This window comes from Rattus norvegicus, chromosome 19 (assembly GCF_036323735.1).
Source record: "Rattus norvegicus strain BN/NHsdMcwi chromosome 19, GRCr8, whole genome shotgun sequence".
Taxonomy (NCBI): domain Eukaryota; kingdom Metazoa; phylum Chordata; class Mammalia; order Rodentia; family Muridae; genus Rattus; species Rattus norvegicus.
In genome coordinates, this window is record NC_086037.1 from 40,213,367 (window position 1) to 40,229,241 (window position 15,875).

At 49.6% G+C, this 15,875-nt stretch overlaps 3 protein-coding genes across 7 annotated transcripts; 2 read left to right on the forward strand and 1 right to left on the reverse strand.

Moving 5' to 3' along the window:
* On the forward strand, nt 1-4,896 carry Calr (calreticulin). Its single transcript, NM_022399.2, has 9 exons — nt 1-154; nt 513-614; nt 808-1,011; nt 1,913-2,007; nt 2,095-2,304; nt 2,384-2,497; nt 2,665-2,808; nt 3,962-4,054; nt 4,148-4,896. Exons 1-9 carry the CDS (start codon nt 64-66, stop codon nt 4,343-4,345), a joined length of 1,251 nt encoding a protein of 416 aa, NP_071794.1. The 5' UTR covers nt 1-63; the 3' UTR covers nt 4,346-4,896.
* Nucleotides 4,897-5,868: 972 nt separating this feature from the next.
* Nucleotides 5,869-12,177, forward strand: Rad23a (RAD23 homolog A, nucleotide excision repair protein). Of its 5 annotated transcripts, XR_010060012.1 has the most exons (10): nt 5,869-6,428; nt 8,018-8,179; nt 8,320-8,501; nt 8,633-8,688; nt 8,820-8,947; nt 9,183-9,261; nt 9,353-9,486; nt 11,142-11,306; nt 11,386-11,554; nt 11,593-11,949. XR_010060012.1 is itself a non-coding variant. In XM_008772411.4 (9 exons), exons 1-9 carry the CDS (start codon nt 6,357-6,359, stop codon nt 11,439-11,441), a joined length of 969 nt encoding a protein of 322 aa, XP_008770633.1. In that variant the 5' UTR covers nt 5,869-6,356; the 3' UTR covers nt 11,442-11,447. The 5 variants fall into 5 exon arrangements, 4 of the variants coding, with proteins under 4 accessions (XP_008770633.1, NP_001386030.1, NP_001386031.1 ...); XM_008772411.4 differs by lacking the exon at nt 11,593-11,949 and having other exon boundaries at nt 11,142-11,241; nt 11,386-11,447; NM_001399101.1 differs by having other exon boundaries at nt 6,270-6,428; nt 11,386-12,177.
* Gadd45gip1 (GADD45G interacting protein 1) lies at nt 12,137-14,686 on the reverse strand. Its single transcript, NM_001100504.1, has 2 exons — nt 14,337-14,686; nt 12,137-12,998 (listed from the first exon to the last, which is right to left on the reverse strand). Exons 1-2 carry the CDS (start codon nt 14,684-14,686, stop codon nt 12,662-12,664), a joined length of 687 nt encoding a protein of 228 aa, NP_001093974.1. The 3' UTR covers nt 12,137-12,661.
* Nucleotides 14,687-15,875: the final 1,189 nt, after the last annotated feature.

The window sequence follows — 15,875 nt, forward strand, 5'->3', positions numbered from 1 at the left end:
CGCAGAGCCGCTGCTTGAAGATCGTTTTAAAGGGCCAGTGTGCCGCCGCCCCCTCGGCCCGCCATGCTCCTTTCGGTGCCGCTCCTGCTTGGCCTCCTCGGCCTGGCTGCCGCAGACCCTGCCATCTATTTCAAAGAGCAGTTCTTGGACGGAGGTAAGGTCTGGGCCCGCCTCGAGGCCGCCTCAGCGACTGCTGGGCCCCGAGCCCTCGGCTGCCTCGTCGTGTGTAAAGTAATTACCGTTCAGAGGGCCAACACTGTGGCCCCGGGGGGACTAGAGCCGCGGGCGGTTCCATTTGTGCGTCCTTGGGGGACCAGGAAGGCGCAGCGGTTTCCCGCGCCCGGAGTTAAGGTTCGTTCAAGGACCTGAAGCCGATCGAGGTGTCAAGTTCGAGGTTGGGATGGGAATCCCCTTCCCCACCCCCACTTGCTTGTAGCTCCTGACAGACGTTGGTTATGGGGGCGGGGGTCGGACGGTCCCGCTGATCTGACTCCTAAGCCTTTCTCTTTCAGATGCCTGGACCAACCGCTGGGTCGAATCCAAACATAAGTCTGATTTTGGCAAATTCGTCCTCAGTTCTGGCAAATTCTACGGGGACCAGGAGAAGGATAAAGGTACGAGGGAGTGGGTGCTTGGATTCAAGACAACTTCCTGGAGGAAGCTCTTGTCAGTGCACACAGCTTGTTGGAGCTTTTCCCAGGAATGAGGGAGCCAATGACAGGTGGAGGAAGGAAGGGGCGGTCAACTGTGCCCCTCAAGGTCTAGGGTATTTGGGGTCCACCTAACGACAATCCCATTTCATCACAGGGTTGCAGACAAGCCAAGATGCCCGATTTTACGCGCTGTCCGCCAGATTCGAACCCTTCAGCAACAAGGGCCAGACACTGGTGGTACAGTTCACCGTGAAGCATGAGCAGAATATCGACTGTGGGGGCGGCTACGTGAAGCTGTTTCCGGGTGGCTTGGACCAGAAGGACATGCATGGAGACTCAGAATATAACATCATGTTTGGTGAGGGGCCCCCAGCCAATGCTGACCTCTGCCGGTTGGACAGTGGGTGCGAACTGAAACCCTTTATAACTAGAATGCTGATCTTCATATCATGGAAAGCACTTGAATGATTTTTGTCCTGAGGGGACAACTAAAGGGTTTACTTTATTAGTTGGTGGACTCTATTAGTTGTAGATTTATATTGTTCATTTTTATGGTATTTTCTACATGTTTCTTAATTTTAGAAATGATGCTAATGACAGGGTCAAAGAAATCACTGGAAAAAGTGCAAATTTTTTATGTACCTGTGTATGTACTAGTGTGAAGGTCAGAGGGCAACTTTGGAAATCTCTTCTGTCATCTGAGTTCCAGGATCAAATTTGCATTATCAGGCTTAGTGGCAAGCACCTAATTTACCCCTGAGCCCTTTGCTGGCCCAGAATGGTACTCTTTTCAGATTTGTAGTCTTTGATGCCTTTAATAGGTATATTGAAATCAGGTGCCTCTCCATGATTCCTGAACAGCTAGGACTTCGTAGAGATCCTGTCTCAGGGGAAAAAAAAGACAAGATCAGGTCTTTATTTCTAGATAGCCATGGTACATTCCAGCATTCACACTACTGAGGTAGGTGAGTACTTTAAAGGCAGCTTCAGTTAAAGGTAACAGTATCCTCTGTCAAAAACAAAATAGGAGCTGGAGTGGATGCAATGGTTTCAAAGAACTGAAGTTCAGTTCTCAGCACTCAAACAGTAGCTCTCCAACTCCAGTGCCCTCTGCAGGCTCCTGTATATGCATGGTACACACACACACACACGTACGTACATACGTACGTACATACGTACGTACGCATAAATACATAAGGTTAGGTCTTTCTTCCCCAAGGGTAGAGCCTGCCATCAGCCTGCATATGCTTCCTACATAGGTCCGGACATCTGCGGTCCTGGCACCAAGAAGGTTCATGTCATCTTTAACTACAAGGGCAAGAACGTGCTGATCAACAAGGATATCCGGTGTAAGGTGTGTCTGGGGTAGTCATTTAAGTGGCTGTCACGGGAGGTCCAGGCAGCCTGGTGGGAGGGACTGCTCACCTCCTTCCTTCTTCAGGATGATGAATTCACACATCTATACACGCTGATTGTGCGGCCAGACAACACCTACGAGGTGAAAATTGACAACAGCCAGGTGGAGTCGGGCTCCTTGGAGGATGATTGGGACTTTCTGCCGCCCAAGAAGATTAAGGATCCTGACGCTGCCAAGCCAGAAGACTGGGATGAACGAGCCAAGATTGATGACCCCACAGATTCCAAGCCTGAGGTTAGTGTTGGGACAACAGCTCCACCTCCATCCTAGGGGGAGGACCCTGGGTCCCCCTGACCTCCCTGTATATTCCTAGGACTGGGACAAGCCAGAGCACATCCCTGACCCTGATGCTAAGAAGCCTGAGGACTGGGACGAAGAGATGGATGGAGAGTGGGAACCACCAGTGATTCAAAATCCTGAATACAAGGTAGGCTTGGGTGTTGAGGTGCTGCTCACTAGTAGGGTGCTTCCTTTGGTGCTATGATTGATGTCGCACCACAGGAAAAAGACAAGATATGCCTTGGGGTTCTAAGCAGGGTGGTTGGTTGTACTGTGGGATGTGTCCACCTCTGTTCATCTGGTTCTCTTCTACAGGGCGAATGGAAGCCACGTCAAATTGACAACCCAGATTACAAGGGTACCTGGATACACCCAGAGATTGACAATCCTGAATACTCCCCCGATGCGAATATCTATGCCTATGATAGTTTTGCTGTACTGGGCTTAGACCTCTGGCAGGTGAGACATAGGAAAGACAAGGGTTCCTGGCAGACCTCAAGTAGTCAGGATTGTACTGGTTGATCTGGAGGGAAGAACAGGCAGAGGCACCAACCTCAAGGTGTTTAAATTCTGAAATGTCCACTTATTGAGACATTTCCTGTTTTATCTCCTTTTTTTTTACTAACACAAAAGAAAGCTGATTTGTTATTGAAACGTTTTTATGTGTGTCGGTATACATAGAGGAAAAAAATTGTTGGAGAAGTTGGTTCTCTTCACCATGTGAGTCTTAGGAATCAACTCTGGTCGTTAAAAAAAAGCTTGGCAACCAAGTACCTTTATTTGCTGAGCTGTCTCTGGCCCCACTGAGCACCTTTCTGTAGGGCTACTTGGCATGTGCTAAGTAAGTCCTTTGCTAAAGTGCCCCTGCAAAATCAGCTCAGATCACCCACTTACAGCTCTGCTCACTGCCCACCCTGGCTACATAACAAAATAAGATTTGAAAAAAACATTAGTACTGAGTTTTTGTCATTGGTATGTTTTCAGTTCTCCCCAGAATGCCTGTTTTACAGAGGGAGGAGTAGTGCAAAAAGTGAAGTCAGTATTCCTGGTCATTAGGGTTTGAGTTCTGGAAGCATGGCTTCTGAACTACAATGTCCCTAGCATCACAGCCCATGCCACCCTTTCAACCCCCGCTCCACCTTTTTTTTTTTTTTTTTTTTTAAGATTTTTGAGATGGGGTTGGGGATTTAGCTCAGTGGTAGAGCGCTTGCCTAGGAAGCGCAAGGCCCTGGGTTCAATCCCCAGCTCCGAAAAAAAGAACCAAAAAAAAAAAAAAAAGATTTTTGAGGCAAGGTAGTCTTAGTGTATGTACTGGCTGGCCTGAAATTCCTCACTCCCTCCTCCCTTCTCAGCATACCAACATGCTTACATATACCTACATACTTTTAGACACGATCTCACTATAATCCTATATTGCCTTGGAACTCCACAAGAAGTCTGGCCTCTGCCTTCTCTGTGCTGGGATGGATCTGAGGCATGTCATAACCACACCCTGCTGCCCCACACCCCTTTTGGTGGGTTCAAAGGTTAGGAAAGGTGGCAATAGAGGCCTGTGCAGGGCCAGGGCTGCCAGCCATCACTGCTGACCACCTGTCCTTCCATTCCTTCTCAGGTCAAGTCTGGCACAATTTTTGACAACTTCCTCATCACCAATGATGAGGCCTATGCAGAGGAGTTTGGCAATGAGACCTGGGGTGTCACCAAGGTGGGTCACTTTCCTTTGTTTACTCTAGGGGTCAGCTGGGAGGACTGGCAGGCGGGGGAGACCAGGTATTGAGAGATGGTGTCTTCCTCACAGGCTGCAGAGAAGCAGATGAAGGACAAGCAGGATGAGGAGCAGAGGCTTAAGGAAGAAGAAGAAGACAAGAAGCGTAAAGAGGAAGAGGAGGCCGAGGATAAAGAGGATGAGGATGACAGAGATGAAGATGAAGATGAAGAGGATGAGAAGGAAGAAGATGAGGAGGATGCCACTGGCCAAGCCAAGGATGAGCTGTAGAGGCCACACCACCTGCCTCCAGGGCTGGACTGAGGCCTGAACACCCCGCCACAGAGCTGGCTGCTCCCAATAATGTCTCTATGAGACTCAAGAACTTTTCATTTTTTTTCCAGGCAGGTTCAGGTCTGGGGTGGATTCTGATTTTTGTTCCCCTGCCTCCCCATCCTCCCCACCCCCCTTTTTTTTTTACTGGTGTTTGTCTTTAATTCTTCAGCCCTCACCTCCTGGCCTCTCATTTTTGAATCAACATTTTTTCTTTCTGTCCCTTTCTCCATCTCTTGGTCACTATCCTCCAACTCTAGGAACAGGTATGGAGGAAAAGCCCTAGGCTTGAGATTTCATCTGCTCTCCTTTCTGAATCTCAGAGGAGGGTAGGAGAAGGGGGTGGTATCTTCCCTCCCCCCAGCACTGAGGAAGAATGGGGCTCTTCCCCTTTCTCCCTTGCCCCCAGGACTGGGCCATTTGTGGGGCAGCCAGTTCTAGCACAGCTCACACTGAGAGTGTAAGAACTACAAACAAAATTTCTATTAAATTAAGTTTTGTGTCTTCCCTATTGTGTCTCCTTCTCTGGGAGGACGTACATCAGGGAGTCGAGTAACCCTTTTCAGGTGCTGGTGTTGGAGTTTGCTGAGTCCCACAGAATGACATGGGAATATTTATATGTATCCAATAGTATCAAACTAAATGGGAGAGTAGCCATCAGGTCTTGATCCTAAATTCTATAGACATGTAAATTTTGATTCTAGCACAGCCCTCAGTGACAGACTGACTAGAACGTAGTAACTGTTGAAGCAGTTTGAACCCAAATCGAAGACCTCTTTGGTTAAAAGTGGGATGGATCTCTTGGCCTGATTTCTAAGACTATGTAGGATAGCTTGAGCAAATTGAAACTTCACATTAATGAGGTGAATGTTGACAGGTCATTTTGTAGTCACAGGGACTAAGTTCAGAGATAGTGGCCCACGTTCCCAGGACGGGGTTCTGTGTGTGTAGTGTGTAGAGACTTACCTAGCCTTACCTATTGTGCCCTGGGTTCCAGCCCCACCATAAGAAAAAACTGGATTCCCCACTCTAGGGTCTCATGGCTGCCATTTAGGATGGGCCTGTGTTCTTAAAAGGAAGTTGTGATCTAGCCCTTGCCAATTCTGAAGGAGTCAAGGCTCATGTGAGAGGAGGGAGGCAGCCTTGGGTAATTGCCTGATCAGTGGTGTGGATAAGAGCATTGAGGGCAAAACCAAGAGGATGGTGTTTGTCATGTTGTGTTTACTGTGCTCAGCATCACACCATCCCCTTAAAGCACCCTTTAGGGTGGTCTAAGTCCTCATGAAAAAAAACCCTTACCTCCCCCAAAAATGTAGGGACCTTAAGGGTAAGTAAACGAAATTTATGGAGGGAAAAATTACATTGTTTTAAAAGAACCTTGAAAATGTTTGGATGAACTGGTTGGTCATTGGAGGATTACAAAGACATGGGGGATTTATGAACTCGAAGTGTAAATTTATTCTAGAAATTAAGATGGTCCTTGAAAAATGGTGTCACATAATTGCTCTGTTATGTTTAAGATTGATGGTAACTTCACTTCTAGGCAGTTCCCTGCTGAATTCCTTTTAGTTTGGCCAGATCCGATTTGGGTCAACAGGCAGACTATATGAAAATAACTTAGGAGCAGAAATCTACAACGAAGTTTTTTAAAACTTAAATGGAAGTAGGCCTTAGAAACCATTTTGTGGCATGACATCACTGCCAGTATGCATGACGTCACCAAGAGGATGTGATGCTGGTCCCCACAGCAAAAGCTCACAAAGCTACGTTTGCGCATGTCTAATGTAAAGGTGTAGCCGCGCATGCTCTAGAGGTCGAGGAGGGTGTCACGGTCGCTGACGATCCGCGGGCGCAGCACACTTGCCCCGGAAGTGCTTGGCGCGCGGCGCGGCTGGGCGCTAAGATGGCGGCGGCGTGAGTTGCATGTTGTGCGAGGATCCCGGGGCTGCCGCATTGCTCCGGCCCCGCCATGGCCGTCACCATCACACTTAAAACGTTGCAGCAGCAGACCTTCAAGATCCGCATGGAACCTGATGAGACGGTGCGGGCGGGAGCGACCGGGTGCCGGGGTGGGTGGGGGCAGGGAGGCCGGGATCCAACGGGAGGGGCGGAGGGGACGGCGCGCCGCCGAGCCCTGCCCTCCCCCAGCAGCCCGACCTCCTCGGATCCCCCCGATCGGCCCTGCCCTGCCCCGGCGGCTCGGGCGCTGTTCCCGGGCCAGTTCCAGGGAGTTCCCAGGCCCGGCTCCGGTGTCAGCTGCGGGCTCCGCGTTCCCAGCCTGCAAGCTGCTCAGGTGGCACAGTTTGTCGTCAGTGCCCAAGAGGTGCCGACTACAGTGATGATGATGATAATAAATGGTCTTAATCTTAATAGTTTTGGTGGTCCGTGTTTGTTGGCCGTTTATTCTTTACCAGTCTATGAGCATTTTTAGTGTCATCTTGCGGAATCTGCAAAACAGTGTTGTCGTTTGGGGACTTCTGACTTTCCCCTTTTGACAACCACGGAGTTAAGGAACTCTGCCATGGTCACAGCAAATAATGGCAGTGACAGGATTTTTCTGATTTTTCTTTTCTTTCTTTTTTTTTTTTTTTTTTTTTTTGCGTTTCACTTAGCAACAGCCTAGACGTGCTGTATGAACTTTTGTTTGGTTTTCCTTTTTGAGAGTGGGGTCTTGTTAATCCAGTGAACTTCTGGGCTCATGTCATCCTTCTTTCCTTAACCTCCAAGTAACTGATACTGCTGTCTTGGGCCAGCTTCCCTGAAACTTCTCAAAACAAAGGCCACTCAGTGAAGTCCAGGCACAGTAGTTATGACCGTAGTCGCCGAACAGGGAGATTACCTTGAGTTCTAGGCCAGCCTGGAGTGCAAAATAAAATCCTGTTCCAAACACGGAGGGAAGAAAGATGTCCTGAGTCAGTATAAAGAGGCTACTGTTTGAAGTCACTGAAGGTTGTGCCTTTTCATTTCCTTCTTACTCTGCCTTCCCAACCACAGGCCATCTGAAAGACAAGCTTGCTGTTCTCACATCAGGGTCTTCTCCATGAGAACAGTGACAGATTTCTGTTTTGTTCTTTTCCATAGACCTCTGTCTCTCTCTTTTTTTTTTTTTTTTTTTTTTTTTTCTCTTTTTTTTTCAGAGCTGGGGGCCGAACCCAGGGCCTTGTGCTTGCTAGGCAAGCGCTCTACCACTGAGCTAAATCCCAACCCCTTATAGACCTCTGTAAAACAGCTTGGGGATGGAGCTCTTGCAAAGCACTTAGTCTATACAAGGCTCTAGGGGTCCATCCCAAACCACCACTACACCATTAGATACAGTGAACGGCTTCAGTGTCTGTCATGTCACTGCCGTCAGTTCCCTAGGTTAGCTAGAAATCTCATGATTGAGAGCAAAGCCTTTTCTCTGTAAACAAAAGGGAGGAAGGGAGTCTAAGGGTTTGTGATGGTCATTTTATTCTATTTGAAACAGGGTCTCACTCATTATATAGTCCTGGCTAGCCTGGAACTCTTCCAAGTATACAACTATGCCTGGACTTCACTGAGGGTATCTTCCAGTGTTAGTGCTGCTTGTAAACACATACACCACATTATTAAAATTCTGTGTTTAATACCTATGTGTGCTCCTTACCCTAGGTGAAGGTGCTGAAGGAGAAGATAGAAGCTGAGAAGGGCAGAGATGCTTTCCCTGTGGCTGGACAGAAACTCATCTATGCTGGCAAGATCTTGAGTGACGACATTCCCATCAAGGAATACCATATAGATGAGAAGAACTTTGTGGTTGTCATGGTGACCAAGGTGGGGAAATTAGCTGGGATGCTGGCAAAGAGTTTATGCCTAGGAGAGATTAGGCGTAGGCAGGGTGGGGCCGTGATAGGGCAGGGTGTCGAGACTTGATAGGGATGCTGCTGCCTGATCCCTTTCTCTTGTTGTCACAGGCCAAGGCTGGTCAGGGTACCCCAGCACCCCCAGAGGCCTCACCCACTGCTGCCCCGGAGCCCTCCACACCTTTTCCTCCAGCCCCAGCATCCGGCATGTCTCATCCTCCACCTTCCAACAGAGAGGACAAGAGCTCATCAGAGGAGTCAGCCACCACAACGTCTCCAGAATCCATTTCTGGGTAAGGAAGGGGCTGTGGCTTGTACCCTGTCTTCCTGCACCTTCCAGTTCCCACCTGTGTGGTCCCAGGCACTTGCGGGGAGGGCAAGCCATCAGAAGCCAGGGTCCGATTTCTCTCTCTTGAATTTGCAGCTCTGTTCCCTCTTCAGGTAGCAGCGGGCGAGAGGAAGACGCAGCTTCCACATTAGGTGGGTGGGTGGTCCTCAGGGCAGAGGTGACTGGAAGCCCATCAGCCTTTGATAGCCTTGTGGGTCTGGGAGGGTCTGGGAGCTGCCCTTCTGTGCCTCTGGTGACCCCAGCCCTGCTGCTCCCTTCACAGTGACTGGCTCTGAGTATGAGACGATGCTGACTGAGATCATGTCCATGGGCTACGAGCGGGAGCGGGTTGTGGCCGCATTGAGGGCCAGCTACAACAACCCCCACCGAGCCGTGGAGTACTTGCTCACGGTGAGGCCGCCACTGCCTCTGGGAGTCTCCAGGTCTCCCCGCTTCAACAGGCAGTGGAGGTGGAGCCTACCCCATAGGCTTTTGTGTGTTGAGTGTTGCCATTGAAGTCTTTCCAAAGAGGCTGGACAGAGAATGTGGAAGGCAGGGATGAGACCTTCCCGTCCTGTCAGGCTGCTCACTTGGGAGAGGGGAAGTGGGTCTGTTTGAAAGAACTAAAAAGCAGGATCCCTGACAGGGAATTCCAGGAAGCCCTGAGCCTGAACATGGTTCTGTCCAGGAAAGCCAGGCGCCCGAACAACCGGCCACAGAAGCAGGTGAGCTGGTTGGATGGTGTACTCGTGGGCATCTCCAGTCTGGATTCAGGAGCCCCCGCAGGGGTCTGACCACACTTCTTCCTGCCACTAGCAGGGGAGAACCCCCTAGAGTTCCTGCGGGACCAGCCTCAGTTCCAGAACATGCGGCAAGTGATTCAGCAGAACCCGGCGCTGCTGCCTGCTCTGCTCCAGCAGCTGGGCCAGGAGAACCCTCAGCTCTTGCAGGTGCGGCCCAGGGTGAGGGAACTGAGACAGATGCCTTTCCAGTTCCTCAGGGGAGCGAGTGCCCAGGGACATAGCTTTGCTCTGAGAAAGCAGAACTAGCATAGGCTTTGCTCCTTTTGCTCCCTGATGCCTTCTAAGGTTACGTGTAACTCCCCATGAGGTGTGGATGCTGTAGGCACCCACCTACTGAAGACATCGGAGGCTCAGAGCAGGCTGCCATGTCTGGGCCCTGGACTCTGGCCACAGCATTTTTCTGAGTTCCTGGTCAACCTGAAGCTCTTCTTCTGTTCTCCAGTCCTGGCCTTCTTCCTGATATGACCTTCACCTTGACCCTCTGTGGTGACCTAAACCTGTATATCACACCAGATCCCTTGGGACCCTGGACCTCTTGAGTTTTCAGGCCATTCTGCTCTGATTGCTCGAGCCTCTCACAGCCTCCTGAGGACTATCTCTGCTTCTATCCCAGTGTCAGCCATTTCTCCCACCTGGTGTCCCAGCGTCCTCTTCTCAGGCCTCTTAAGTCTACACAGTGCCTCAATGAACTGTCCACCTAGAGGCTAGATTGCTGAAAAGGCCCTTTTTAATGTGAAAATTGTCAGATGTTTGAAGAAGCAAAGGGCTACATCAGAACCTCCTGATTTCCAAGTAGAGTGTATTTAACCAGAGTGGCTGGTTGTAGTAGTGTACACCATTAGGCCTGCACTTAGGAAGCTGAGGCAGGAGGATCATTGAACTTGAAGCCAGCTCCTTCTAGTAATGAGATCATCTCAAAAAAGAGAAAATAGAATAGGTTGTGTAAATTGAGTGCCTCACTAGCTGACTGCTGCTTTTAGCAGCTAAGGCCAGGTTTCCTTGCAACATGGCAAAACAAAGTGGTCAAGTAACTCCGCTGTTGGCCGCTGTGGCTTCCCACTGCTAGGGGAGAAAGTTCAGCTTTTCTGTGCTGTCTTGCCACAGAGTTCCTCTGAGACTTGCCCAGTAGATCCACCCCAGGGCATTTTATGGGTTGTTCTACCACGGACAGTAGGCCCCTCTTACAAGGCCACAGGGACATAGCTAGCACATTTGCAGTCACTTGGTTTGAACTTTTTTTTTTTTTTGGTTCTTTCTTTCGGAGCTGGGGACCGAACCCAGGGCCTTGCGCTTCTTAGGCAAGCGCTCTACCACTGAGCTAAATCCCCAACCCCTTGGTTTGAACTTTTTGTTTTGTTATTTTTTTCCCTTTAGTCTTACTGTGTAGGTTAGGCTGGCTTAAAGCTCATGTTGATTCTCCTGCTTCAGCCTCCCAAGTGCTGGGATTATAGTTAGGAACCCCCATGCCTAGTTCTGGCACATTGGTTTTGTTTGTTGAGATGTTGTCTCACTATGTAGCCCTGACTGCCTTGAACTCTTCTGTAGATCAAGCTGGCCTTAAACTCAGATCCACCTGCCTCTGCCTCCCCAATGCCGGTATTAAAGACACTGCCACTGTGTGTCTCCCCACCTTGCCACCTCAGCCCTACCTGAACAGCTTATTCCCATGGCTGCATGGCTATTCAGCCAGAGCATGCAGCGTCAGAGTACCTGACACTTTGGTATAATAAGCAAGGGGTGTAAAATGGAACCTGGGCGTAGGTGACAAGGACTGTGAATTGTCACCCTTCTTCTTCTCACAGCAAATTAGCCGTCACCAGGAGCAGTTCATCCAGATGTTGAATGAGCCCCCCGGGGAGCTGGCGGACATCTCTGATGTAGAGGGGGAGGTTGGTGCCCTAGGTGAGGAGGCCCCACAGATGAACTATATCCAGGTGACACCGCAGGAGAAGGAAGCTATAGAAAGGGTAAGAGGCCTGGCTAACGAGCCACTCATGGTGGGCAGCCCAGTACCTCCCCCTTCTTACCCTTGCCATCTCCCCACAGCTGAAGGCACTGGGCTTCCCGGAGAGCCTGGTGATCCAGGCCTACTTCGCGTGTGAGAAAAATGAGAACTTGGCTGCCAACTTCCTCCTGAGTCAGAACTTTGATGATGAGTGATGCTGGGAGGCTAGAAGGCCCCCACCCCACTCCACAAAAGTTTATAAGAGAAAAGTATATATATATATATATATATATATATATATATATATATATATATATATATATATATATATATATATATCTCACATATATATATATTCATGTTTATTTAAGAGGAAGAAAAATCAAAAACCATTAAAAAAAACAAAAAAAACAACCCACCCAGCCCAGCTTCCTACCCTCCTGAAGTGGCCCCTATTCCCATCTGTCTGAGAAGACCTGGGCCACACAGCTGTCCCTATCCTCTCAACAGAGCCCAGCCTGCCCAAAGTTGTTGGCAAGACCAGGAAGCGACAGATGGGCCCCTCTTGGCCTCTGTCCCAGCTCCCTGTAGCCAGATGGAGAGGCGCCTGCCTGTTTCCCCAGCCCCTGAAGCATCCCCAAGGACAACCCTCCTTCCTCTACCATGAGGGGAAGCTGGAGCCCTAAACCTTTATCTCCATTGGAGTGGCCCCGATCTTCCCATCTGGAGTAAGGCTGTTAGAAGCCCAAGGCCTTCTCCCCAGTCTCGCCTTGGCCTCCAGCCTGGAAAAGGGGTAACATCAGTTCTGAAGGCCAAGGCCACCCCTTCCCCAGGACAGAAACACCTCTGATAAAGGTTTTGAAGTGAATAAAGTTTTAAAAAATGAGCCCTAATAATGGTTCATGCCTACTGGAGCTTCTCACACCTGTTTGTGAGTCTGAGCTGGCCGGGGCACAGGTGAAGTGGGCATTCGGAGAAGTGGGGAAGGAGCCTATGAGGGGGGTCTCAGAATCTCTGCCCTCTGGAAAGTTGGGCCCCTGCCCCAGCTCAGCCCTAGAATGGCTGCTGCTCCTTCTATCTGTAGTCTGTTTGGCTGTACTCCCCCTGGTAATTGGCTAATTACTGGAGATTAATGTTGGTAAACAGAAGCCTCCTCTACTGCCATCTGCTCCGTCATTATTTGCCCATCCAGTCTCCTCTCTCCCCAAGCCTCAGTGCATGACATGGCCTAGTGTCCAGGTGTGAACACAGCCTAGCAGAGGGATTCTCCTACTCCAGGTGTTGGGGAATGAGCCAGGGGACCCAGGAAGTCACAACCTGTGGGAGAATGTGTAGAATGTGGGCTGTCAGCAGCTGGCTTTATTGGAAAAGGAGCTCTCAGGAGCTGGGTTTACCAGACGCTGCTGAGTCCTGGGCTTCAGCAGAATCCTGGCCTTCAGCAGAGGCCATGGCAGCAATTCGAGCCTCCTTCTTCTGTCGCTGCCTTTCTTCCTTTAGGCGCTTGCGCTGCTGCTTGTCTAGGTCCTGTAATAGTTCCTGGAATCGGGCACTCCTTGGGTCCACATGATAGCCCAGTTGTTCCTGGGCCTCAGCCTGTAACCGGGCCCTCCGCTCCTTGTCAGCCTGAATTTTCTCCCAGCGTTCTCGCTTCTGCTTTCTCCAGTTCTCAATCATTTGTGGCATCTTGGCCATGCACTCTGCAATATGCTGCTCTCTGTGGAGGAAGCAGGCAGTGAGGGGCAGACCAGAGCAAACCCAAGTTTCACCCGCTCGCTGTCTACTGAACCACTCTCATGCCCTTGTCATGTATGCCCTCTGTGGTTTCACATGCCATGTACGCCAAGTCCAAATTCAGGCACAGGAACAACATTTTTCTAGCCCTGTGAATTTGTAGGTATCCCATAGCAAAACTGAAAGGACAAGTTTTATCACCTAGGATGGGGCAGGAAGGGAAACTAGCTCAATCCTTCCCTGCCAGCCTGGCTCTGAGTATCCGGCCTGACTTCTCAGGCCTCATTTCATCTGTAAAAAGGGTCATCTTTCCTTGCAGATTCCAACAACACATTTCACTGGCCCTGAACCATGCACCAGAAGTGACATCATCCAAATGTCTGTCTGGTTTGCCTCCACCAAATCTGATCACGTGTGCCTCCTTTTCTGACTTCTGCCCCAGCCTTCAGAGTCATCTACTACTCTGGGTTCCCATTCCCTAGGCACAGTGGCCTAGTTCCTTAGGACATACTTGTAGGCTTTTTCTTTTAAAGACGGGCTCTCACTACATAGACTAGGCTAGCTGGCCTCAAAACTCAGTGATCTGTCCTGCCTGTAACCAGAAGGCTAGGATTAAAGGTGTGATCCATCAAGACCAGCTTACTTGTGATAAAAGGTTTCACCCAGTAGGCTGGGCTGTCCTCTAACTCAGAATCGTCATTCCCACTTCTGAACCACCATTGGCTCAACCTCGGGCCTTTGCAACACTTGCTTCCTCTACTGGGAACTCATGCTTTGAGATTTTTCCAGTAAAAATATCTGGTTGTATAGGGATTTGCTTATATGTCACAAGGGCTAGCAAACTGATGTGTCCTCCAGTATGCACTTTTAGTGGTGGTTTGTCTTCCTGAGGATTCCTGGTCATCATCTAAATCTTTTGTCTGTTTTGTTCCCTGTTGTATGGATCCTTAGGTCCTTGCACAGAGTAACTCAGTAAAGATACATAGTTGAGGCTGGGACTGGTACAGGCCTGCAATATCAGATATTTGGAAGGTAAGACAGATGAATTCTAGATTCGAGGCCAGAATTCTGGGTTCTAGCTAATTGAGCCCTTGTTAAGAAGAATAAAAGGAGGCAGGCTACTGATCGATCCAGCAGTGGTTAAGGAAGAGGAAAAGGAAAAACATTAAAACTGCAGTTGAGTGACTACAAGAATTTACCTAGTAGTCTGTTTTGCAGCAAAGTTAACATGTATGTTTAACCCCGCCATAAGGGCTCCGCATGCCTCCAATGGAGGATTCATGGTTTCCGGGCCCTGGGGTACCTGCCTCAGCACACCCACCTGGCTTGACGCCTTGCCTCCGCGGCCTGCTGCTGCACGCGCAGCGACTCTTGCATGGTCGCTAAGCTTGGGTACCATTCTCGCTCCTCGGCCTCCAACTCGCACAGCTGCTCTGAGGAAGGCCACAGGGAGGCGGGGGGCACCCCGGAGATGGCGCCGTGCCGCCCGAACTGCTTGGCCGCATAACGCGGCGTTAGCTGCCATCGCGGGGTCATCAGGTTCTCCCGATCTGGCCAGTGGGGCGCGGGGCGGCGGCGCGGGGGCGGAGGCGCATGGTAGCTGCGGGACCTGGGACCCAGAGTCACAGTGAGCCTCAGGAGGTAGCGGCTCCGCGTCGCGGGTGCCGCCATCTTGGCTGTGGGTCCTCGCGGCAGCGGGGCTGGCTACGGCGCTGCCTGCGTGGCGGAAACCCCGGGGCCCTCAGGCCGGGGAACCAAGGAACTCCACAGCGGTGCATACAGAGTAGGTGGACAGTCATTGCAGGAGGTAGTTGTTAAGATAATACTTGTAAGGCTGGTGGCTCATCTCTTTAATCCTAGCACTCAGGAGGCCGAGGCAGGAGGATCTCTATGAGTTCCAGGACTACATGTATCAAAAAAAAAAAAAAAAAAAAAAAAAAGGAAAGGAGAGAGAAAGAAAAACGGATTTCTACAATTTACTTATTAGGGTAGGGGAGTGTTGAGCTGTTGGTGATCAAGTGGAGGTCAGAAGACAACTTGGGAAAGTCGGTTCTCTTCTTCCACCAAGCGGGTTATGGGAATGGAATTGCAATCATCTTGCCTGGTGGCAAATGCCTTTACCCTGAGTCTTCTTTCCGGCCATCATTTGGGATTTGGAGACAGGATATCATCCTGTAGCCAGGTCAGCCTGGAACTTCTTGGCATAGCTCAGGATGGCATCGATTTCTAAGTCAGTTTTGCCTGTGCTAGGTTGACCGGTTTAAAATGAGCCTGTTTAAAATAAGACTTAAAATCGGCCTGCTTTGGCTGGGCGGTGGTGGTGCATGCCTTTGATATCATCGCTTGGAGGTAGAAACAGGCAGATCTTTGTGAGTTCAAGGCCAGCCTGGTCTACAGAGTGAATTCCAGAACAGCCAGGGTTGTTAAACAGAGAAAAAACAACCACCATGAAAAAAAGAAAAGAAAAAACTGGTATTATTTAAATAACTATTTAACATTTTGATTTTTAATTTTGAAATATTAATCCTTTAAATATATCTGTTTAACTTTATATTTTATTTCCCTTCACATTTGTGCTTTTAAATTTCTCTAATAAAATATTTCTACTTTAATATTTAGGCTTCTGTTGCCGTGTGTGTGTGTGTGTGTGTGTGTGTGTGTGTGTGCACGCGCGCACACCACACATGTCTGAGTGCCATTGGAGTCCAAAGGAGTCCTCTCAAACTAGCGTTATAAGGAATTGTTGAGGGACTTGAATACAAGAAACCAAATTCAAGTCTTCTGGAAGACAGAAAGTATTTTAAACTTTTGAGCCATTTCTCCAGCTCCATGGATTCTAACTTTTTTTGTATCTTTTGAG